At 46.3% G+C, this 24,813-nt stretch overlaps 2 protein-coding genes across 2 annotated transcripts in view; one reads left to right on the top strand and one right to left on the bottom strand.

The window, feature by feature from the left end:
• Positions 1 to 9,491, bottom strand: part of LOC137537990 (receptor-type tyrosine-protein phosphatase eta-like) — a 150,307-nt gene extending 140,816 nt beyond the window's left edge. The window contains exons 1-2 of the mRNA XM_068259909.1: positions 9,474 to 9,491; positions 7,233 to 7,251 (exon numbers count right to left, since the gene is read on the bottom strand). Of these exons, the coding sequence (XP_068116010.1) occupies positions 7,233 to 7,251; positions 9,474 to 9,491 (37 nt within the window). The remainder of the gene's footprint in view (positions 1 to 7,232; positions 7,252 to 9,473) is intronic.
• Positions 9,492 to 20,429: 10,938 nt separating this feature from the next.
• The window catches only part of ACP2 (acid phosphatase 2, lysosomal), a 134,002-nt gene continuing 129,618 nt past the window's right edge, over positions 20,430 to 24,813 (top strand). The window contains exon 1 of the mRNA XM_068261305.1: positions 20,430 to 20,579. Coding sequence (XP_068117406.1) covers positions 20,478 to 20,579 — 102 coding nt within the window. The 5' untranslated portion in view covers positions 20,430 to 20,477. The remainder of the gene's footprint in view (positions 20,580 to 24,813) is intronic.

Raw genomic sequence — 24,813 nt, 5'->3', positions numbered from 1 at the left:
AGCCCTGTCCCAAAGAGCCATATCAATCCCTGCCATGCACTGAGGAGGGCCAACAGTCCGAAACAGGCTGTCTGCATGTTGGGTTGATGTGGCTGTGTAACATTTAAAGCTATAGGCTCGTTAGACACCAGCGGTTCTGCATGCTAGATTGGCTTTAAGGGCATAAAGAGGTAATTTGCATATTCAGCAGTGGTGCATTGTGGGTAGCTAATGATGATCGTAATCAGCTAATTACGATTACGCTAACATTCGCGTACATTTTTGCAATTACGCCTATACGTCATAACGATTTTTAAATTCAAGTGACTTCATATAGTCATTTTGCGTAAAATTTCAAGTAATTTTCACGTCATTTCACGACGACTTTGGCAGTGATTAGCAAAGCCCCCCTACATGCTATTTACACCATAATTACTACAGATGTTAAGAGGATAGGAGGAGAATATTGGGTACAAGTCACAAAAGGAATTTTCCAAAAAGACCTTGTCGTTTTTGAGAAAATCGATTTTAAAAAGGCAAAGAAAAAAAATGTTTTTTAAATCGCAGTGGTAAACCCCCCTAAAGACCAGGCCATTGTATGTGAAATAGGCCACTACAGCTTTAAGGCCTCGCTGCAGGGCTGCACAACACAGCACACAAGTGATTCCCTCCCCCCCCCTTTTCTCCCCACCAACAGAGCTTCCTGTTAGTGGGGTCTGATCGCTCCCCCTGTGTTTATTTTTTTTTAAATAAATATCTATGTTATTTTTTTACAATACATTTTACTATTTCATTATTTTTTTTCAAATCCCTCCCCCAGTCAGCCAATCACGGCGATCGGCTGTCATAGGCTTCAGCCCAGGGGCATAACAATAGACCCTGCAAAGGATGCAGCCGCAGGGGGGCCCAGAAGCCACGGGGGGCCCCATCCTGAGAGACTGACAACTAAGGGCAAGGACTTTCTGCTCTCTGCACAATTGTTCTAATGACTGCATCTGCTCAGCCACTGATAAGGAATCATACAAAGTTTTGCAGACAAAGATTTGTAGACAGAACCTATTCATTGTGCAGCAGGGTCTTGTGTACAGCCCCCAGCCCCCAACCTCTCTACCCCTCCCCGAGTGCTCTGTCCTGGCAGGAGGGGGCCCCATCCAATGTTTTGCAGGAGGGCCCAGTAATTTCTAGTTACACCTCTGCTTCAGCCTATGAGAGCTGATCGCTCTCCTGTGATCCAGGGGGACAGCCGTGTCACACAGCTGTCCCCAGTACAGCGCTGCTGTTAATTGCTGGGAGACTGAAGGCGGAACTCCGCCTACTAAGCAGGATATGTGCGCGCAGCGTGCGTGCGATCTCCTGCAAAACGAATCCCCAGGACTTTACGCCAATCAGCGTTACGCGTTCCTGGGGCTGCCACTGTGGCCATGCCCATCGGCATGATGTGGTTGGCAAATGGTTAAAAAACACTTTCCTTTGCATTTTTAAAGAGTAACTGTCAGGCTGCAAAAGCTAATTTAAACCTCTATTCTCCTGTGTTAAACAGTTTAGAAGGAAGCCAAAAAGGCAATACTGCAGTTAAAAATCTCTCTTACTTTAGATGTTTGCTGACAGCAAGGCTCCGTATTCCCAGGCTCCTAAGGAGGACGCAAGCCGAATAACAGATACTGCAAAGCATTCTGGGGCCCTCCCCTGGCTGCTAGTGAGGCTCAAGTTTCAACAGCATGTAACAGTCTAGCTCACAGCACTAATAAATATTGGGCAGAGTACACTGCATGAGTCCGCTATTGTTCCTAGCCACATGGCTAATTAATATTTACTGCACAGTAGTGTTATTCATTACCAGCGTTTGTGAGAGTGGAATCATCAGGAAGCAGGCAGGACATGACCACACATTTGACTTCATAGGAGACAGACAAACATGGAACCTGCCATGAGCTGTCAGGAGCATCATTCTCTGCAAATACTATATAAAAATTATGTGAAGTACAAACATGGACAGTGAAATGCATATGTAATGTAAGTACAGCCAATCTTTAGCTACTGATATATGTGTTTATTTTCTCTGAGACCTTATACCTAACAGCTCCTCTTTAAAATCGGTTTTCTCAAAAACTACAGTCTTTTTGAAAAAAAAATTTTTAGGCTAGTACCCACGATTCTGCTTAACACATGTAGCAATTTTGGTACCAATAGCATGGATGGGGCTTTGCTATTAACCGCTAAAGTCGGCACAAAATTATGCGAAATTTCACAAAAATGTACGCAAAATTATTAAATATTACTATTACATATGAAATGAAAAGCGAATTTCGATGTGAGGTTTCGCATATGTGAAATTTCGACCCTCCACTGTGGGTAACCACAGATGTTCACTTAAAGCTGAATTATCGCATGCACCTTCTGTTTTAAGAAGGCAAACCACACTGAGCATTAACGTTCAGGCTAGGTTTACAGTGCGGTAAGACGTAACAGATAGAGATGGCTCAAACCTCCGATTTTAAGTTCGCCAACCTAACTTTTGCGTTTGTGCGAACCGCAACAAACTTCAATGGGCAGGCAAACTTTGAAAAATACAAACACTGTTTCTGGCCACAAAAGTGATGGAAAAGATGTTTCAAGGGGTCTAACACCTGGAGGGGGGCATGGCGGAGTGGGATAGACGCCAAAAGTCCCAGGGAAAAATCTGGATTTGACACAAAGCAGCGTTTTAAGGGCAGAAATCACATTGAATGCTTAATTGCAGGCCTAAAGTGCTTTAAAACATCTTGCATGTGTATACATCAATCAGGTAGTGTAATTAGAGTACTGCTTCACACTGACACACCAAACTTACCGTGTAACGCAAAGCAAACAGCTGTTTGTGTAGTGACGGCCGTGCTGGACTGGTGCGCACCATGACGAGAGTGCAGGCTATGGCGGTTTTCAAGCCCATATGGTCGGGCTGAGGTAGTTCAATGACAGAACATCAGTGACTGTCCAGAATTTGGTCTGTCCACAATGAAGCAACAACCTCATTTTCTTGGGCGTGCCCCCCAACACACTCATAACACGGGAATCAGGGTTCGATTCCAGTCCAGAGTGGGAGCCTGAGAAACAGCAACCAGCACACATCCAAGGAAGGCAGCAGGCATGGCACACAAGTCCCGACTCAGGGAGGTAATGACGGAAAATAACAATACAGGAGGACTCTTTTTAGGCCCTGCTGTATATGAGACGAATAAACTTTAAATCCTTTAACAACAATCTGTTATGGAGGGCAAGTCTGCCATCCATTCAAGTGAAAGGTATGCACTGACTGTCAGGTATAATACAATGTGCAGTCACAGATGCAGACAGTGAAAGGTATGCACTGACTGGTATAATAATACAATGTGCAGTAACACAGGTGCATTAAAAGGTATGCAGTGACTGCAAACAGATGTTTGTGTAGTGATGGCCGTGCTGGATTGGTGCGCACGATGGCGAGAGTGCAGGTTATGTTTCCAGCCCATACGGGGCTTGATTCACAAAGCGGTGCTAACCTACTTAGCATGTCTAAAGTCTTTAGGCGCGCTAACCAGTGTGTTAAGTAGGTTAGCACCGGTTTTCTCAATCAGTTCGCACGCTAAGTATCGCGCGCAAATTCCTATGCGCACACTAAGTCCCATAGCACCCTGCGCTCTGAGCAGTACGCGCGTAAAGTTTTACGCGTGAAAAGCTCGTTTAGACGTGCTAAGGGGGTTTTCACAGGCGTGCTACAGTTAGCACCGCTTTGTGAATCAAGCCCCTGGTCGGGCTGAGGTAGCTCAATGACAGAACAACAGTGACTGTCCAGCTGATCGAATTTGGTCTGTCCACAATGAAGCAACGACCTTATTATCTTGGGTGTGCCCCCCCTCCCCCCACACACACACTCACACTCATATAGGTCATTGCTTCATTGCGACACGCAAGCCCCTTCACCGTGGCAAGGTAACGATCATGAAGGGGAATTGACACATGTACATGCCTTTTGTTTTGTTGTTGCAGCCGCAGTGCAGCCAGAAAAATTAGGCAGGCATACACGCACCAGAAAAAAATATTTTTGTTAGCAGCCGCTGCTTGCAGCGGCCTTAAAAATTCAGGAATCCACCTGGAGTAGTGGACCCTGTTGGTGGTGGCGGAGAAGGCAGTCAAGTGGCCTGCAGGCAGAGATGCTGTGTTTGGGGACTGACTTAGTCTTCGGGCAGGCCTGACCGTGCTTTGCAGACCACGTGGTCAGATGGACCCTTGACCCAACGCTGTGTGCCACAGATGACACCACTTCCCTTTCAACATTACGGTACAGTTTGGGTATCGCCTTTTTTGAGAAATAATTGCGGCCTGGTATCTTCCACTGCGGTGTGTGGCTTTGCTTTTGTGTGCTGCTTTTCCTCAGGTATTCATCCCTTTGTAGTTTGTGCTTTTCCATCATGTGTCTTCATAAGGCAGTTGTCCTTACGCGGGTCTTGGCCTTTCCACGGCTCAATTTTTGGTTAGGAAGAGAGTACAGATGGTATCGCTCTCATCTGAGGCAGAAACACAAAAACATTTCCACACCGCTGAGCGCTGGGATGATGGCACTTTGTTGATGGCTGCCGACTGAGTGTTAAGTGGGGTGCCAGAATCAGAGCAGGAGGAGGAAGATATGTCACGCTTCTGTGTGGAAGCTGAGGAAGATGAGGTGTTCTGTGTTAAATAGTCATCTATGTCCTGACAATCTTGGGAGTTGATGGCACGTGCCTTCTGAACACTGTACTTTAGTCGCGGGCTGCACAAAATCACGTCAGCATGACCTCAAACAGACCTTCCGGGTGGCCTGCCTCTGCCTGTTGTTTTGTCCATTTGGGGGGGATGAAGTGAAAGGTATGCACTGACTTGACTAATACAATGTGCAGTCACACAGATGCAGTGAAAGGTAGATGCAGATGCAGTGAAAGGTACTGACTGCTGCTATAATACAATGTGCAGTCACACAGATGCAGTGAAAAGTATACACTGACTGCTGTATAATGATGAGACGAATACACTTGAAATCCTATAATGAGAATCTGTTATGGAGGGCAAGTCTGCCATCCATTCAAGTGAAAGGTATGCATTGACTAGTATAATGCAATGTGCAGTCACACAGGTGCAGTGAAAAGGTATGCACTGACTGCTGGTATATAAAACAGCGTGCTGTCACACAGATGCAGTGAAAGGTATACAGTGACTGCTGGTGGTATAATGCAATGTGCAGTCACACAGGTGCAGTGAAAAGGTGTGCAGTGACTGGTATAAAACAGCGTGCGGTCACACAGCTGCAGTGAAAGGTATGCAGTGACTGCTGGTATAACAATGTGCAGTCACACAGGTGCAGTGAAAGGTATGCAGTGACTGCTGGTACAACAATGTGCAATCACACAGGTGCAGTGAAAGGTATGCAGGGATTGGTATATAAAACAGCGTTCGGTCACACAGATGCAGTGAATCGTATGCAGTGACTGGTATATAAAACAGTGTGCAGTCACACAGATGCAGTGACTGGTATTATAATACTATGTGCAGCAGTCACACAGGTGCAGTGAAAAGGTAGGCACTGAATGTGCTGGGCATGGCATAGTATAGCATTTAGCAGGGCCAGCTGCGACAGACAGGGCTGTATATGCAAGTGTCAGTGGGCCACACAAAAAAAAATACACATCACAAGAACATTAGCTCTCAAATGAGCTGTTTTGGGATGCTTTTAAACAATAAATATCAGCAAGGAGCAAGCTAACAGACCTCCTAACTATCGCTTTCCCTATCTCTCCAATGTCTCTGCCTTCTCTCACTAATATCAGCAGCAGACAGAGTGAGAAACTGGCCGACGCTGCTGCCTTTTATAGGGGGGAAGGGGTCCAGGAGGGAGTGCAGCCTGATTGGCTGCCATGTGTCTGCTGACTGTGATGTAAAGGGTCAAAGTTTAGCCCAATGATGTAGTATACGGGGCGGGTCGAACTCACATAAAGTTTGTGTTTCGACACGAACGCGAACTTGCGTTGTTCGCGCGAACAAGTTTGCATTCGAACCATTCAGGCCATCTCTAGTAACAGAGGCATTTTAGCACAGAAAGTCGCACTGCAATGGTAAGTGTATGCAACATTCACAGCGCATCCGGTGCGACGCAATCCAATGGACTCCGGTGTCCCAACGCAGTGCATGCAGTATGTTATCCAGGCCCAGTGTTAAAATTAAGGCAAAATTGCCCCCGGGCCCCAGAGTCCAAGCATCTCCCATTTAATAATTGGATTTTTCTGGCCAGGCCGCCAGGTACTGTGACGTGTGGTGCAGCAGCAGGAAGAGGAAGTAGGCAGGGCCTCCCTGAGTGCCCCCCCCCCACCCCCATATGCAGAGCAATGCGAGCGGAGGCGAGGGTACAACTCACCTGTCAGCGCTGCAGAAGCTTTGGCAAGTCTTCTCCACTTCACACAGTTCAGTGTCTCCTCTCTGACGCCCTCTAGTGGTGCCTCTCATTACTGTGTTGCTGGAGGAGTCAGAGCACACATGCTGTGACTGTGTGACATGGAGAAGACATGCTGAATGTCCCGCAGTGCTGACAAGTGAGCTGTACCCTCGCTTCCGTTCCGCTCCGCTCTGCCCTGGGGGGAGGGCTACCTAATCCTAGGGGGGGCACATCTGGCTATCTATACTAGACTGGGGACCAAAGTTGGCCAGTTCATCAGATGGAAACCGGGGGGTTGTTTAGGGGGCCCCCAAGTTACTTTTGCCCCGGGACCCAAGGGAGCTAGAAATGGCCCTGGTGATGCCGCATAATGTGCCCGATAACAGTGGCAGCACATTTTTAAAAATAAGAAACTGTGGCAGTGAAGCATACTTTTTACTGACTTTATGCATCACTGTATGTGACGCAACGCAGTTTTCACTGTGAACTTAGCCTCACAATGTAAGCACTGCAATGCATGACAGTACTGCATATCAGCTCATTGCCCATACAGCCATATGGGTATGACAGTTGTGTTTCTTTTGTTTCACTGGTGGACATTTTGGAATCCATGATGTCACTTCCTGTCCTCTGAAAATTCACAGGAAGTGAGGAGAAATGGGCCAGACAAGTACACCGACAATACTGAGAGCCTGATATCATAGGCTCCCATTCTATCTACTGTAGCCACACCTATGAATGAGTTGTCAGTTTGTTTTTTTAATGCAATGTAATGTAGCAAAATAAAGGGTAAAGGGCAAAATAACTAAATGTAAGGAATGGAGATGGTACTTACCAGCGCAGGAGCTTTCCACCTACAAAGAGATAAGAAAAAACATTTGAGACTCTGTGATGTGGTAAACAAAGAATATAGCTCATAGAGAGGAAGGAGAGTCAGGCCAGGTAAAGTATAGGAATCTGATATACAGTATATTTGTGTGCATGTGTAGTTTCTGAGTATGTGTGTGTGGTGTATGAGGGTCCGTGCGGTGTGGGTGAGTGTGCTGTGTGCAAGTGAGCACCTGCAGGTCAGGTTTCCCGCCAGAAGGAGTACAGAAGTGTAGCTGGTATCTGTCTACCCCCCACCGATCATAAAGTATGCGTCTGAAACATACACCTCCCCTGGGTTGGACTGGGACACTAAGGGCCCACCAGAAAAGCTTCAGCCTGCCCCCCACCAATTTTGAGCTCACATACGCATGTACTCTAGAAATTTTGCACTATATATATTTATACATAATTTGGTAGGACATTAGATTATGGTAGGGAATAGATTGTAAGCACTTCTGAGGACATTCCCCAACAGGGAGATGTCCTCATGCGGAGCGTAGCAAAAAAAAAATGGGTGTCACCACGCACTGGAACATGCATGGTCATGATGGGTCATGGGCAGACTTAAAAATACACAAAATAACAAAAAAATACACAAAATAAGTAGCGGTGTAATAAGTAGCGGTGGGTCCGACCAGATACATTTTAGATAAAATAATCAAGTTGTTACATGCCTCATGATAATTCATCAAGTAGTCAAATGCCGCAAAATAAAAATATTAAGTAGTCCAGTGCTGTCCAACTTCGTGGGAATGGAGGGCCATTTTGTTTCCAGACCACACGGTGGAGGGCCGACCCCCCCAAAGAGAAAAAAATCTATAATACCTGCCTACCTAAAGTGGGGACACCTTTATACCTGTATTGCCTACCTAAACTGGGGACACCTATACACCTGGCTACCTAAACTGGGGACACCTATATACCTGCCTACCTAAACTGGGGACACCTATACGCCTGGCTACATATACTGGGGACAGCTATGCACCTGGCTACCTATACTGGGAACACTTATAGACCTGTCCGCCAGTCCCTTTCTTTTTTGGGAAATTGCTGCCAATCTGATTGCATTTTGTGGGGAAATCTGCTGCCAATCTGATTGCATTTTGTGGGAAAATCTGCTGACAATCTGATAGCATTTTGTGGGGAAATCTGCTGCCAATCTGATTGCATTTTGTGGGGAAATCTGCTGCCAATCTGATTGCATTTTGTGGGGAAATCCGCTGCTAATCTGATTGCATTTTGTGGGGAAATATGCTGCCAATCTGATTGCATTTTGTGGGGAAATCTACTGCCAATCTGATTGCATTTTGTGGGGAAATCTGCTGCCAATCTGATTGCATTTTGTGGGGAAACTGCTGCTAGATTTTTTTCTCTTTGGGGGGGTCGGCCCTCCACCGTGTGGTCTGGAAACAAAATGGCCCTCCATTCCCACGAAGTTGGACAGCACTGGACTACTTAATATTTTTATTTTGCGGCATTTGACTACTTGATGAATTATCATGAGGCATGTAACAACTTGATTATTTTATCTAAAATTTATCTGGTCGGACCCACCGCTACTTATTACACCACTACTTATTTTGTGTATTTTTTTGTTATTTCGTGTATTTTTAAGTCTGCCCATGACCCATCATGACCATGCATGTTCCAGTGCGTGGTGACACCCATTTTTTTTTGCTGCGCTCCGCATGAGGACATCTCCCTGTTGGGGACTGTCCTCAGAAGTGCTTACAATCTATTCCCTACCATAATCTAATGTCCTACCAAATTATGTATAAATATATATAGTGCAAAATTTCTAGAGTACATGCGTATGTGAGCCCTGGCCGCGGAACTCAGGGCAATACCTAAACTAGGGACACCTATAGACCTGCCTACCTAAACTAGGGACACCTATATACCTGCCTATCTAAACTTCAATTGTAAAAAAACTGCCCCCCCACAGACAGCAAATCTCAGTAAGGGGATCGCAGCAATTCAAGAGTCACCTTACTCCCACACTTATATCTATAACACCAGTATAGCTGCGCCTCAAAGTCCTTATATCCTCCAGATACGGACCACCCTATAAAACAAATTAAAATGCACACATAGTTCCAAGTATTGCTTTCATAAAAACACAATTAGCACCCCGTGCTGCAGTCCTGAGGGACGTGCCTCCACCTTATGGGGATCAGATATTTCCCCCCTTCGTGAGTGCACTCACCGAAAATCCACTTGACATTAAGCGTATCATGAATATTGCTGTAACACCATCAGACAACTCCCGGATCGCAGTGAATAAAAGCTTGTTTATTACCCAAGTAGGCTGCTTCACACAGACTTTTCTCCCTGGCTGCGGAACTCAGGGCAATACGTCCACTCTCGGCTTGCCTACACCTCCCACAGCGGCAGCGTGTACTCCGGCTCCGCCCAACGCGTTTTAGCAGCGGATTTCCCCACAAAATGCAATCAGATTGGCAGCAGATTTCCCCACAAAATGCAATCAGATTGGCAGCAGATTTCCCCACAAAATGCAATCAGATTGGCAGCATATTTCCCCCAAAAATGCAATCAGATTGGCAGCATATTTCCCCACAAAATGCAATCAGATTGGCAGCAGATTTCCCCACAAAATGCAATCAGATTGGCAGCATATTTCCCCCAAAAATGCAATCAGATTGGCAGCATATTTCCCCACAAAATGCAATCAGATTGTCACTATCAGCGTGATTGGATTAGAGATGTCGCGAACCTCCACAAAAGGTTTGCAAATCGGCGAACTTCACAAACTGCCATACACTTCAATGCAGGGGTGAGCCTGGGGTGCCTGGCACCTGGGTGCAAGATTTTCTCTGGCGCCTATGGGAATGGTTAAATTAACCGCGCCCAACCACATAACCACACCCATGTCCTGCCTAATCACACCCACACCTTCCACCTCTTTACGCATGCATGTGATACCCCATTCCTACCCCTCTTCCATGGGCTTGCTCCTAGCTGGCTTTGGCTTCCTGCCAGTCTGCTAGTCTCTGGACTGACTCAGGCTGAGAGGCTCTGCGAGTGCGACGCAGTCACACACTGCGTATTTATGGCTGCCTGCGGCCACCCTACTCTCGCTCGCTGACGTCGGCTCCTCCCCCTGCCAAGCCCAAGGTGGGCTGCCTGTATCTTTCTCGTTGCGCCACACAGCCTGCCAGTGTTGCCAACCTTTCACATTATTTTTTACTGACAAATACCTAAAAATTTACTGACAAAAGATTTTTACTGACAAAATTTCCCCACTAAATGCAAATAAGAGACAGCGTTTCACCAGTAAATGCACGTAATGACAGACAGCCTTTCCCCAGTAAATGCACATAATAAGAAACCGCTTTTCACCAGTAAATGCACATAATAAGAGACCGCTTTTCACCAGTAAATGCACATAATAAGAAACCGCTTTTCACCAGTAAATGCACATAATAAGAAACCGCTTTTCACCCGTAAATGCACATAATAAGAAACAGCTTTTCACCAGTAAATGCACATAATAAGAAACCGCTTTTCACCAGTAAATGCACATAATAAGAAACCGCTTTTCACCAGTAAATGCACATAATAAGAGACCGCTTTTCACCAGTAAATGCACATAATAAGAAACCGCTTTTCACCAGTAAATGCACATAATAAGAAACCGCTTTTCACCAGTAAATGCACATAATAAGAGACAGCTTTTCACCAGCAAATGCACATAATAGGAGACAGCTTTTCACCAGTAAATGCACATAAGAGACAGCTTTTCATCCATAAATGCACATAATGACAAACAGCCAGTGTCCCCAGTATATGTAGCCAGCCTGGACCCCCTTTAGGTAGTGAGTGACAGGGAGCCCTTTAGGCAGTGAGTGACAGGGAGCCCTTTAGGCAGTGAGTGGCAGGGAGCCCTTTAGGCAGTGAGTGGCAGGGAGCCGATTTAGGCAGTGAGTGACAGGGAGCCCCTTTAGGCAGTGAGTGACAGGGAGCACCTTTAGGCAGTGAGTGACAGGGAGCCCCTTTAGGCAGTGAGTGACAGGGAGCCCCTTTAGGCAGTGAGTGACAGGGAGCCCCTTTAGGCAGTGAGTGACAAGAAGCCCCTTTAGGTAGTGAGTGACAGGGAGCCCATTTAGGCAGTGAGTGAGTGACAGGGAGCCCCTTTAGGCAGTTAGTGAGTGACAGGGAGCCCCTTTAGGCAGTGAGTGAGTGACAGGGAGCCCCTTTAGGTAGTGGGTGAGTGACAGGGAGCCCCTTTAGGCAGTGAGTGAGTGAGTGAGTGAGTGAGTGAGTGAGTGAGTGAGTGAGTGACAGGGAGCCCCTTTCGGTAGTGAGTGAGTGACATGGAGCCCCTTTAGGTAGTGAGTGAGTGACAGGGAACCCCTTTAGGCAGTGAGTGAGTGACAGGGAGCCCCTTTAGGTAGTGAGTGAGTGAGTGAGTGAGTGAGTGAGTGAGTGAGTGACAGGGAGCCCCTTTAGGTAGTGAGTGAGTGGCAGGGAGCCCCTTTAGGTAGTGAGTGAGTTAGTGACAGGGAGCCCCTTTAGGAAGTGAGTGAGTGACAGGGAGCCCCTTTAGGTAGTGAGTGAGTGACAGGGAGCCCCTTTAGGTAGTGAGTGAGTGACAGGGAGCCCCTTTAGGTAGTGAGTGAGTGACAGGGAGCCCCTTTAGGTAGTGAGTGAGTGATATCATAATAAGAAACCGCTTTTCACCAGTAAATGCACATAATAAGAGACAGCTTTTCACCAGTAAATGCACATAATAAGAAACCGCTTTTCACCAGTAAATGCACATAATAAGAAACCGCTTTTCACCAGTAAATGCACATAATAAGAGACCGCTTTTCACCAGTAAATGCACATAATAAGAAACCGCTTTTCACCAGTAAATGCACATAATAAGAAACCGCTTTTCACCAGTAAATGCACATAATAAGAGACAGCTTTTCACCAGCAAATGCACATAATAGGAGACAGCTTTTCACCAGTAAATGCACATAAGAGACAGCTTTTCATCCATAAATGCACATAATGACAAACAGCCAGTGTCCCCAGTATATGTAGCCAGCCTGGACCCCCTTTAGGTAGTGAGTGACAGGGAGCCCTTTAGGCAGTGAGTGACAGGGAGCCCTTTAGGCAGTGAGTGGCAGGGAGCCCCTTTAGGCAGTGAGTGACAGGGAGCCCCTTTAGGCAGTGAGTGACAGGGAGCACCTTTAGGCAGTGAGTGACAAGGAGCCCCTTTAGGCAGTGAGTGACAGGGAGCCCCTTTAGACAGTGAGTGACAGGGAGCCCCTTTAGGCAGTGAGTGACAGGGAGCCCCTTTAGGTAGTGAGTGACAGGGAGCCCCTTTAGGCAGTGAGTGAGTGACAGGGAGCTTCTTTAGGCAGTGAGTGAGTGACAGGGAGCCCCTTTAGGCAGTGAGTGAGTGACAGGGAGCCCCTTTAGGTAGTGAGTGAGTGACAGGGAGCCCCTTTAGGCAGTGAGTGAGTGAGTGAGTGACAGGGAGCCCCTTTAGGTAGTGAGTGAGTGACATGGAGCCCCTTTAGGTAGTGAGTGAGTGACAGGGAACCCCTTTAGGCAGTGAGTGAGTGACAGGGAGCCCCTTTAGGTAGTGAGTGAGTGAGTGAGTGAGTGAGTGACAGGGAGCCCCTTTAGGTAGTGAGTGAGTGGCAGGGAGCCCCTTCAGGTAGTGAGTGAGTTAGTGACAGGGAGCCCCTTTAGGAAGTGAGTGAGTGACAGGGAGCCCCTTTAGGTAGTGAGTGAGTGACAGGGAGCCCCTTTAGGTAGTGAGTGAGTGACAGGGAGCCCCTTTAGGTAGTGAGTGAGTGACAGGGAGCCCCTTTAGGTAGTGAGTGAGTGACAGGGAGCCCCTTTAGGTAGTGAGTGAGTGACAGGGAGCCCCTTTAGGTAGTGAGTGAGTGACAGGGAGCCCCTTTAGGCAGTGGGTGAGTGACAGGGAGCCCCTTTAGGCAGTGAGTAAGTGACAGGGAGGCCCTTTAGGTAGTGAGTGAGTGACAGGGAGGCCCGTTAGGTAGTGTGTAAGTGACAGGGAGCCCCTTTAGGTAGTGAGTGAGTGACAGGGAGCCCCTTTAGGTAGTGAGTGAGTGACAGGGAGGCCCTTTAGGTAGTGAGTGAGTGACAGGGAGCCCCTTTAGGTAGTGAGTGAGTGACAGGGAGGCCCTTTAGGTAGTGAGTGAGTGACAGGGAGCCCCTTCAGGCAGTGAGTGAGTGACAGGGAGCCCCCCACTCTAGCCGCCGCCGCTCCCCCCTTACCGTGCAGTGTCACTCAGACCTCAGGATCAGCGGCGACCCGACCAGTACGAGCGGGCGCCAGACGCACCCGCTCTATATGCGGAAGTGATGTCACTTCCGCATATCAGTGCGGGCGCTGGGTCCTAGCGCCTGCACGATTGGTCGCCGCCTGATCGAGGTCTGAGTGACGCAGCGGCGGCTAGAGGGAGGGAGGGAGCCGTGGTCAGAGGGGGTGAGCGGCGGCCGGGCGGCGCCTGTCTGAGACAGGCGCCTGGGTGCATTGCACCCGCAGCACCCGCCCAGGCGCGGCCCTGCTTCAATGGGCAGGCAAACAATCAAAACTACAAACACTGTTTTTGGCCACAAAAGTGATGGAAAAGATGTTTTAAGGGGTCTAACACCTGGAGGGGGGCATGGCGGAGTGGGATACATGCCAAAAGTCCCGGGGAAAAATCCGGATTTGACGCACAGCAGGGTTATAATCCCTAAAGAGCAGAAATCACATTGCATTCCTAATTTGGAGGCCTAAAGTGCTTGAAAACATCTTGCGTGTGAAGACATCGATCAGCAGGTAGTTTAGTGAATCAAAACTTCCTGTCTGTAAAATACAAGCTCTAGTCTTCAACAATGCTTAGCTGCTAAGATAAGGAATTACGCATACAGTGTTTCTCTCCCTCCTGCCTCTTCCCCCTCCCCTTACTTGTAGAGTCGTCAGACACAGACTGAGGGCTGGAATGATTTGTATGTGGTCTGTCCACACAGGAGCAGCTTGCTGGCAACTAAGGCTTAAAGCATGCCAGAAAACTAGCCAAGTACATCTGTAGGTAACTTTTCTTCAATAATAGCACCATCATTTGGACAATCTGCTCTGCTCAAAAGCCTCTGAGTTCTGTGTTTGATGTTTGCATTTTGCTCCTGTCATTGGTGAAATAGTTAGCTTTAATGTTATCACCTGAGTTAGGCAAAAAATATCTAAAACTCACCATACAAACATTGACTTCGATCACCCAAATGGGCTCACCAGCCAGCCATCGTACCCCCTTTGTACCCCAGCAAAAATTTGAAGCTGAAACTGCCACTGTCTATGCTCCCCACCATTTGTACCATGTACAACACTACGTAAGATGTTGGTGCTATATAAATAAAAAATAATAATAATTGCGCTCACGCATGTGCTGTGTAGTGTGAATGACCATTAAGTCTTATGTCCCACTAACATTTCTGACTGCCTTTTGCATTGGTCCACGTGCCAACGTTATTAGCTACGATACAAAAACATCCTCCAAATTATAAATTGCAATCTTCGGCTTACCTTGCCAATAAGTAATACAACAGAGAGAAGCAGAAGGCATTTATCCATAATAATCCTCCCAATGGATAAGAAGGCAGCAAAGAGGTAAAAGATCAGAAATTGCTGATCATTGTGGTTCTCCAGGTGCTAATCTTAAAAATATTAACATTGTAGTGAAGGCCAAATGAAGATAAATCCTTAAGGTGAAGCAGAATCGAGCTGACTGTCACAGCGTCTTCACGGATGTGTTGAGTGTTTTTTACTTTTTGTTTTACAAAAATGTCAATAATTTAGGTGGCAGGTTGTACTGAAGCCTGTTTGGTAAGAATATTTTTAACTCCACTTTCTACAAGTAAAGTTCACGTTCGTCTATTTCAAGCAGGCGTTAGCAGAATGTTTCCGGCATTTGCTGGACAGCGGCAACGCCTGAAGCAGTCCATATTTACTCGAAATATGCGGAAACTGATAGAGAGTCCAAGTGAAATACTGAGGAGAATGATGTAAACAGAGCATGCCTGGGGTGCAGGTGTATGTGATGTACTGCCAGGCTGAAGACAGACCTGTACCCGTCCACAGGCAGATCAGGGCATTTGGCCACCCGCCGTGGGCGGTAGCGAGGAGCACAAATTTTGCATAGTCGTAATTTCGCGTTGAAATTCGCAATTATTTATAAAATTTTGTGGAAAATTGTAATTTCATCTTTAATTGTAATGTCATATGTATAATCGCGCTACAAGCTCACAGTCCCATTAGATGCAGAACCTTCCAGATGATAGCCAGAATAGTCCATCCATGACCACTGTGTCAGACACTTAGACCACAGTCTTTTCGCTCCTTAAGGACCAGAGCCTTTTTTTTCCATTCAGACTACTGCAGCTTTAACGGTTTATTGCTCGGTCATACAACCTACTATCTAAATCTATCTAAATGAATTTTACCTTCTTTTCTTGTCACTAATACAGCTTTCTTTTGGTGCTATTTGATTGCTGCTGCGATTTTTAGTTTTTATTATATTCATCAAAAAAGACATGAATTTTGTCAAAAAAAAATATTTTTTTATTTTTCTGTGATAAAATTTGTCAAATAAAGTAAAATTTCTGCATACATTTTTGTGCAAATTTATTGTGCTACATGTCTTTGATAAAAAAAAAAAAAAAACATTCAGTGTATATTTATTTGTTTGGGTAAAAGTTATAGCGTTTACAAACTATGGTACAAAAAGTGAATTTTTCCATTTTGAAGCATCTCTGACTTCTGAGCACCTGTCATGTTTCATGAGGTGCTAGAATTCCAGGATAGTATAAATACCCCCCAAATGACCCCATTTTGGAAAGAAGACATCCCAAAGTATTCACTGAGAGGCATGGTGCGTTCATAGATTTTATTTTTTGTCACAAGTTAGCGGAAAATGACACTTTGAGACAAAAAAAAAAGTTTCCATTTCTGCTAACTTGTGACAAAAAAAATGAAATCTGCCACAGACTCACTATGCCCCTCTCTGAATACCTTGAAGTGTCTACTTTCCAAAACGGGGTCATTTGTGGGGTGTGTTTACTGTCCTGGCATTTTGGGGGAAGCTAAATTGTAAGCACCCCTGTAAAGCCTAAAGGTGCTCATTGGATTTTGGGCCCCTTAGCGCAGTTAGGCTATGACAATGTTTTTTTTTTTTTTTACACACAATTGTCCATTTACAGAGAGATTTCTCCCACCCAGCATGGGTATGTGTAAAAATACACCACAAAACACACACATGTGTGGCACTTTTTTGCACCCTAACTGCGCTAAGGGGCCCAACGTCCAATGAGTACCTTTAGGATTTCACAGGTCATTTTGAGACGTTTGTGTAATGGATTACGGAGATACCGCCGCGCGGTCTGGCAGCGGGGCGACTGTCTCCGCGTTAAGACCGGCGGTTTCCGCACAGCAGCATGCGTCTGATTTGTCTGAGCCTTCTAGTGCACACAGATGGAGAGCTACGCGCGCGCGCGCTGGGAGGCAGGACCTTTATGCCAGTAGAAGAGGGATCAGCTGATCAGGTCGATCAGCTGATCCCAGCGCAGCTGTTGATTGGCTGAGTGGTGCTGGGCGGCGCTGAGGAGCGCTGCACTATATATAGATCTCGCTGGTCAGTCTCAGGTTGTCTGCCGTTGAGAATACTTACGTGTGAGCACTCAGACCTCAGTCAAATCCCACAGTGTGTTAGAACCAGGTGGACCTGGGAATTCACACTTAGCCAGATTACGCTTGTGTTATACTTTAGACTAGTTCCGGGGTGTTGTGACCAAGGACCTCACACCCAAGCTTAGGATTACTGTGTCATTGCTGTGTTATACTTTAGACCAGTTCCGGGGTGTTGTGACCAAGGACCTCACACCCAAGCATAGGATTACTGTGTCATTGCTGTGTTATACTTTAGACCAGTTCCGGGGTGTTGTGACCAAGGACCTCACACCCAAGCTTAGGATTACTGTGTCATTGCTGTGTTATACTCTATACTAGTTCCTGGGTGTCGAGACCACGGACCTCACACCTCAGACTAGGACTCTGCTCTATTTCTGCTATGTCTATTTGCTCTGTCGACCTCTCTATTGCCTTCTGATTCGGTACCCCTGCATATCTGCCTACCTGTTGCCAAATCCTGCCTGTACCCGGTTACCGAATCAGCCTTGTCTCTGTACCTTATCTGCTCGTATGTTGCCGACCTGGCCTGCCCGCCCTTCCAGGCTGTCACTCACCCCTTGAGTGCTTAGTCTATCTGTACTAGCAGTGACACAATTCCACCAAGTGTCAGTTAGCTGTTAGGACTCCTGCTCCTCAGGGAGTCCGGCCTGTTAGCAGCCAGTGGCCTCTACTCCCCTGGAGTCCCCTGGCTGCAGTACAGTCTATATCTAATATCCAGATATCCCTGGTTGCCAGGTTCTCACTATTCCCTCTCTCAAGGAGATAGTCCCTGCACTTCCCAGAGCCACCTGCCCCTCAGGTGGTTCTCGGCCAAGCTGCCTGTATCTCCCGCCTCACGGCAGATAGTCTACAGTTACACCAAACACTTACACTTTATTAGGTGTCCAGAGGTTAGTCATACTTGTATTATTGGTGATTCTGCAGATCATCCATAATTAAGTAAACATCTGTATTATTGATGTTTCTGCAGATCATCAATGATCAGATTCTCTCTGTGTGCTGACACCGATCGTTACAGTTTGGTTTCAAGACTACGTCTCACGGTTTAGGGCCCCTAAAATGCCAGGGCAGTTTAGGAATCCCACAAGTGACCCCATTTTAGAAAGACAACACCACAAGGTATTCTGTTAGAAGTATGGCGAGTTCATAGAAGATTTTATTTTGTCACAAGTTAGCAGGAAAATAACACTTTGTGAAAAAAAACAATAAAAATCAATTTCCACTAACTTGTGACAAAATTAAAATCTTCTATGAACTCGTCATACACCTAACAGAATACCTTGGGGTGCCTTCTTTCTAAAATTGGGTCACTTGTGGGGTTCCTATACTGCCCTGGCATTTTAGGGGCCCTAAACCGTGAGGAGTAGTCTTGAAACCAAATGTCTCAAAATGACCTGTGAAATCCTAAAGCTACTCATTGGACTTTGGGCCCCTTAGCGCAGTTAGGGTGCAAAAAAGTGCCACACATGTGGTACCGCCGTACTCAGGAGAAGTAGTATAATGTGTTTTGTGGTGTATTTTTACACATACCCATGCTGGGTGGGAGAAATCTCTCTGTAAATGACAATTTTTTTATTTTTTTTTACACACAATTGTCCATTTACAGAGATATTTCTCCCACCCAGCATGGGTATGTGTAAAAATACACCCCAAAACACATTATGCTACTTCTCCTGAGTACGGCGATACCACGTGTGATACTTTTTTGCAGCCCAGGTGCGCTAAGAGGCCCAACGTCCTATGGAACCTAGGCCTAATGTTAATTGACAGCCATTTTTTTTTTGGGGGGGGGGGGGATTTTAAGTCCCCACATCATCAATTAGTGTTCCCCTTTACAAAATAGTGATGCTACATGGCTCATATACCCTAAAAAACATTTTTAAAGCAATTTAAAGGCCACTTCCGGTTTTCTACCAGGATATCCGAATCTGCCGGATACTAGGGTCGGATATCCGGTTCGGATCGGGAAATTTTGAACTCGGATATCCGACCCGGATCGGATAGCGGGGTATTCGGATCCGAATCTGATCCGGATTTTGAAAAGGGGTATCTGAGCAGCTCTGGTAGCCATCTTTACAGTGGTCACACACCATACAATATTTTATATTTCTTTTCAATCAGAAAATTACAATCAATTCTTCTAAATGATTGTAACATTCGAAAAATCTGACCAATGTACCACACATGTGTTTGATTTTCCCCAATTATGAAATAGAATGATAGAAAACGCTTAGAAAATTGCTTAAGTCTACACATCAAGAAATGAACTGATTAAATTAAGGGCTCTGCCTCTGACACAGGAGACCTGGGTACAAATCTAGGCTCTTCCTGCTCAGTAAGCCAGCCCAGCACCTATCCAGTAAGGAGTTCTTGGGCGAGACTCCCTAACACTGCTCCTGCCTACTGAGAGCGCTCTAGTGGCTACCTCACAAGAGCTTTCAGTCCGACAGAAGAAAGGTGCTATACCAGGGGTAGGGAACCTATGGGTCAGGAACCAGATGGGGCTCTTTGGATTGCTACATCTGGCTCACAGACAAATCAGTAGGGTTGATTCACTAAGCTACACTGCTCAAGCAGCACAGCTTAGTGTGGCAGCGCAAGTAAAATTTTCAAAGTACGAACGCTATTGCTGTAGCATGCACTACTAACTTACTCATGCTACCCCAAAACTAATGGCCGCTCCAATTGTCCCACTCTGGACCCAGTCAGGTCCAGTGACTTTGTATAACGAAATCCCAGCACTTTGATTGGTCCAATAGGTAGCATGTCACTTGACAGGCAGCCTATTGGGCCAAAGTGCAGGGATCTCGTCTTACAAAGTGAATCAACCACCAAGTCAGCTAGCTAATTGTACAAGCTGTTAGTCAGTATTTCTCCTGTCTGGCTCTCAGGGAAATTGCTGATGTTGCTGAAACCGAAGAGAAGCTGAAGACGTGTCTGACACTTCTGCTGCCCAGAGGATTAACTGTATACACATGTATTGCTCTCACGGAAATACATTTGTGGCGTTTATGGCTGTCTCAGCCAGAAACTTTCCTGACCCCTGCGCTATACAAATACTGGAATTACTATTATTACTCTACAAAATTCAATTTTCTGAAAAATTGATCAGAAAAATCTACCACTCCTAAACCACTAATATGAATCGGACAAAATGAGAAATTCAGGTTTCTCACTCAACTAGGAAAATAACCTCTCAATTTTTTGTACAATTGATGTCTTTATTTATTGCATTGGGTGTAAATGTGGATGTTTTTATTGTATAGTGTGTGGCCCCCTGTACTGATTCCTCGATGATTGGCTCCTCCCAGCACGTGTGCCTCCTCTATAATGAAGGTACAACATATCCTGCAGCCATCTTTGTACACCCCTGGCGGAAGTCGGGCGCGGCGGCCATGTTGCTCCTCCTACCCCAGGTGGTGCCGTGTCGCCACACAAGCGTTCCCCGAAGGAACTGCAGCATGGCACATTAGTTCCGGGCGGACTCCTCTCCGGACTATGGCGGGCAGCGGCGGTCTGGACTCGGTGCTGCGGCTGCTGATCGGACTCCTCCTGGCCGCTCACGTCTCTCAGGCTCGCCAGCTGCGCTTCGTCACCCTGGTAACCGGGGAGGGATGGGGAAGGGATGCTTGTGTGACGTCACCGGGGTCCCTGCTCTGCTCAGGGGGACAGGAAGTGGCAGCCCACCTCCTCCTCTCTGCTGCTGCCAGCCAGGGAACAAACCCCTCATAACAAACTAGAGAGGGAGAGGGGGGTCATTTCACCTGTCCCCCCCCCCCCCTTCCCTGGAGAGCGGTCATTTTACCTGTGCGACCCCCCCTTGAGAAAGGTCAGATCACCTGTATGTGTCCCCTGGAGAAGGGGTCATTGCACCTGTGCTTTTCACTACACCCCCACTGGAGAGGGGCCATTTGACCTGGGCGCCCCCCTGTAGAGGGGGTCAGATCACCTGTGCTCCCCCTGGAGAAGGGGTCATTTTTTCACCTGTGCCCCCCCCCCCCCCCCCCCGGGAAGGGTCGTTTCACCTGTGCCCCCCTGGAGAGGGGTCAGTTCACCTGTGTCCTGCTTGTGCTGATGTCATGGGGTGACGTCATCAGCAGCTGTTTTTGTGGCTAGCTGGACTTTGGAATCTGGCTAAAGCAGTTTGTCCTGTTATGTAATGTTATTATTATTATTATAGGCTGTGCCATGTAATCCTATAGCTCCCAACTGTCCCTCTTGTGGAGCCCTGTCCCTCTTTCCTGCTCATTTGCCCCTCTTTCCTCCTCACTTGTCCCTCTTTCAGGGCTTTGTCCCTCTTTCTATGTAAATACATATGTATGTATATATGTATGTATATATATATATATATATATATATATATATATATATATATATATATATATATATATATATATATATATATATATATATATATATATATATTTCTCTACTAAAAAATGTGTTTGACTCTAAACTTTATTCCCATCCTTTAAATTGATATATTACTAATTTTAAAATGTAAATATGAGGGGAAATGAACCAGGATAGAAAGGACTAGTGTGGTTTGAATGATAAAACAACCTATTTTTCTTATTAAATCTTTGTGGTATGCGTGACTAGGTGTGTGGCAGAGGTGTGATCAGGGGTGTGGCTTAAGTGTCCCTCTTTCTCATCTCAAAAAGTTGGGAGGTATGTAATCCTGCCTTGTGTGTGGAGGGAAAGGATGCCTTTGTGTGTCTCCAGAGTCATTTGTTGAAATGGATTTTTAACATTCTTAATTTTTGGCACTAATTTAAGGCCACGTTCACAGTGACCGTTGCGTTCTCTGTGACAACAGGAACCCAACGGAACGGATAGGGGCGCTGCACGTTTCCCGCGCGTTGCATACAGTAAATAAATAACACGCTCCTGTGTTACCATGCATTACATAGTGACCATTATGACCTGTGAACATGACCTTAACCTTTTGCCGACCGCGTCACGCCGATGGGCGTGGCCGCGGCGGCAGCCCCAGGACCGCCTAACACCAATTGGCGTAAAGTCCTGGGGCTCTGTTTTGAATGAGATTGCGCGCGCATCTCATTCTCGGAGGGCGGAGCTCCGCCCCCTCTTCAATAGCCGCTCGGGAGACTGTTAGACGGCGTAATCGCCGTCTAATTACCCGTACAGCGCTGCGATCAGCAGCAGCGCTGTACTGGGGACAGCCCTGTGACACGGCTGTCCCCTCCTGAGCCACAGAGGTGATCGGCTGTCATAGGCTAAAGCCTATGACAGCTGATCACAGGGATTGGCCGGCGGGGGGAGGGAGGTATACGGGGGGGGGGGGGGGAACACAGTTTTTATTTAAAAAAACAAACACTGGGGGGGGGGCGATCAGACCCCACCAACAGACAGCTCTGTTGGTGGGGAGAAAAGGGGGGAGGAATCACTTGTGTGCTGTGTTTTGCAGTCCTGCAGCTTGGCCTTAAAGCTGCAGTGGCCAATTTAATGAAAATGTGCCTGGTCTTTAGGGAGGTTTAACACAGCAGTCCTCAAGAGGTTAAAGAGACTCTGTAACAACATTTTCAGCCTTATTTCTTCTATCCTATAAGTTCCTATACCTGTTCAAATGTGGTCTGTCTTACTGCAGCCTTTTCTAGTTGCACAGTGGCTGTATTATCTCTGTTATATAATCTAATCTTCTTTCCTTTGTCAGATTTGTCGGCTCAGGCAGGAATGTGCTGCTCTGCTGTGATAGGTAGAAGTTATACACACCCTCTGCATGCCCCCTCCAGGCTCTGTTCGAGCCACAGACTGAGCTTCTCTCAACCTATCACATGCTGGTTAGCAGCCATGTTTTTTGTTTGTAAAACACTGCCTAAAACTGGCAATTACAAGCCAGGATTGCAGCAGGGAGTGGCAGAAACAGCAAAGAGGGATCTAGGAGAACATAATGAATAGAATGGTATGCTTTTTATTGTAAGAATTTTAGAGTGAACCTGAGAGGGAGAGAAACATTTTACACACCTGGGGCTTCCGCCAGGCTGATCGCTCCCACTCTTTCCTCCTGCGCCGCCTGGATCATCTGGATTTCGGCCCTGAAAGTCCTTTGGTCTGTGGCGTTCTACACATTCCCGGGCGCTCACGCCCCTGTCACCGTATGCTCCCAGAAACGGGGGAGCGTGGCTGGACTGTGCCTGCGCCGACTGTCCCTGGCTGAAGGACTTTCAGGGCCGAATTGTGGTTCATCCAGGTGGAGGACGCTGAGGGAGCGATCAGCCTAGAAGGGGCTGGAGGAAGCCAAAGGTATTTATTTTTCTCTCCATCTTAGGTTCCCTTTAATCACCAAGAAAAACGTAGTTTAAGCTATGGATAGCGTGGAAAACCTTTGCCGCTAGCCTAGTAAAGGGCCCTTTCACACCGGCTGCGATCTGTTTGTTTTTGACAAGGCTTGCAATTTTCCAAACACAAGTACAGTAAAGTTATAATTGGAATTCGTGAGAATGCATTCATACTGAATGCGATTCCAATTTTCTAAAAAGGCAATCGTAGTTGTACATTTTTCCTGCATTTCGATTTAGGCCAACAAACCGCAAAATGCATTCACTTTTGCAATTGCGGTTTATTGATTTTTGGTGTGAAAGAGCTTTTAGGAGACCCAGCAATAAACCTTCTATCAGTTTAGGGAAATTCTGCTAACATGATCAAACGGTTAGGTTCAAGATAGGTTGTAGTAAACCACTCCCACACTATTCGGCCAATCGCAACGCTTTGTGCTGTAGAGGGAGCTGTGATTGGAGAACTGTTCCCTACAAGGATCCCTGCTGGGTTCCCTAAACTAAACTAGCGGCAAACCTTTTGGGGTGTTTATTGCTGTTTGTGTCTGTAATATGTAGACTTCCTTTACATCCCGTGTCTGAGCGTCGGTGGTCCCCAGGAGCATAATATAGAGGCATAGTGATGCAAATTTAATGGGGACTGTAATGCTGGCCACAGTTTTTAGATTCTGGTCGTTTGATGGCACTTTCACTTTGATAAGACGATTGTATGCATGCCACATTTTAGAGGCAAGAACGATGGACTTTATTGTATAGTTGATTAAATGCAATAGTTTTATTGAATGAGAGACCTGTAAAATTGAAATGGCATTGAATGAAGTTGATTTGTGCTAAAATATTCAAGCAATTGCGCGAAATGATTTTTGCGATCATTTTAAACTCTATAGAAGATTGTTTTAAAATTGAAACATGTGGCCAGTATTAGGGATCATTCACACTTGCAAAATGCAAAACGCTTGCGTTTTTGCTTTGATGATTTTTGGCGATTAATGTGGAATAATCGATTTTTTTTTCCGCGATCGCGTTTAGCACTTCTATAGCAATAAATGCGATCGCCGGGAAATCGCCTGAAAGTGTTGCAGGATAGAAATCTGCGTTTTGCAATTTGTGTTAATCGCCGGAGATGAATGCAAATCGCCCCAAGTGGGAACGGGCCCATAGGGTATTATTGCACTAGCACTTTAAAAAGCGCTCGTGCTTGAGCGTGTTGCCTAACTCTTCACCACCAACATATAGGTATATTCAACAGGTACGTAAACAGACATTAATACATAATACAGTGCTGGCAGACATCATGAATGTTACAATGACATACATTTTGGCTACACATTGTACAGCCAGGGACAAGAAACAAAAGGTAGAGAAATCTGCCCTTGCAAGGTATAGGAAGAGAACGAGGTGGAACAAAGGCATATATCCAGAAGTGCTGCATTTATAAATCCCGTTTGGGAGAGTTTGGCCAGAGGTTGAAGGGGAATGGCCGAGATTAGATTTTATTTGTGTCTGAAAAGGTGCATTTTAAGCTTTGCTCACAC

This window comes from Hyperolius riggenbachi, chromosome 11 (genome assembly GCF_040937935.1).
Source record: "Hyperolius riggenbachi isolate aHypRig1 chromosome 11, aHypRig1.pri, whole genome shotgun sequence".
Taxonomy (NCBI): domain Eukaryota; kingdom Metazoa; phylum Chordata; class Amphibia; order Anura; family Hyperoliidae; genus Hyperolius; species Hyperolius riggenbachi.
The sequence above is the reverse complement of the archived record's forward strand: the minus strand, read 5'-3'. Positions and strand labels throughout refer to the sequence as shown.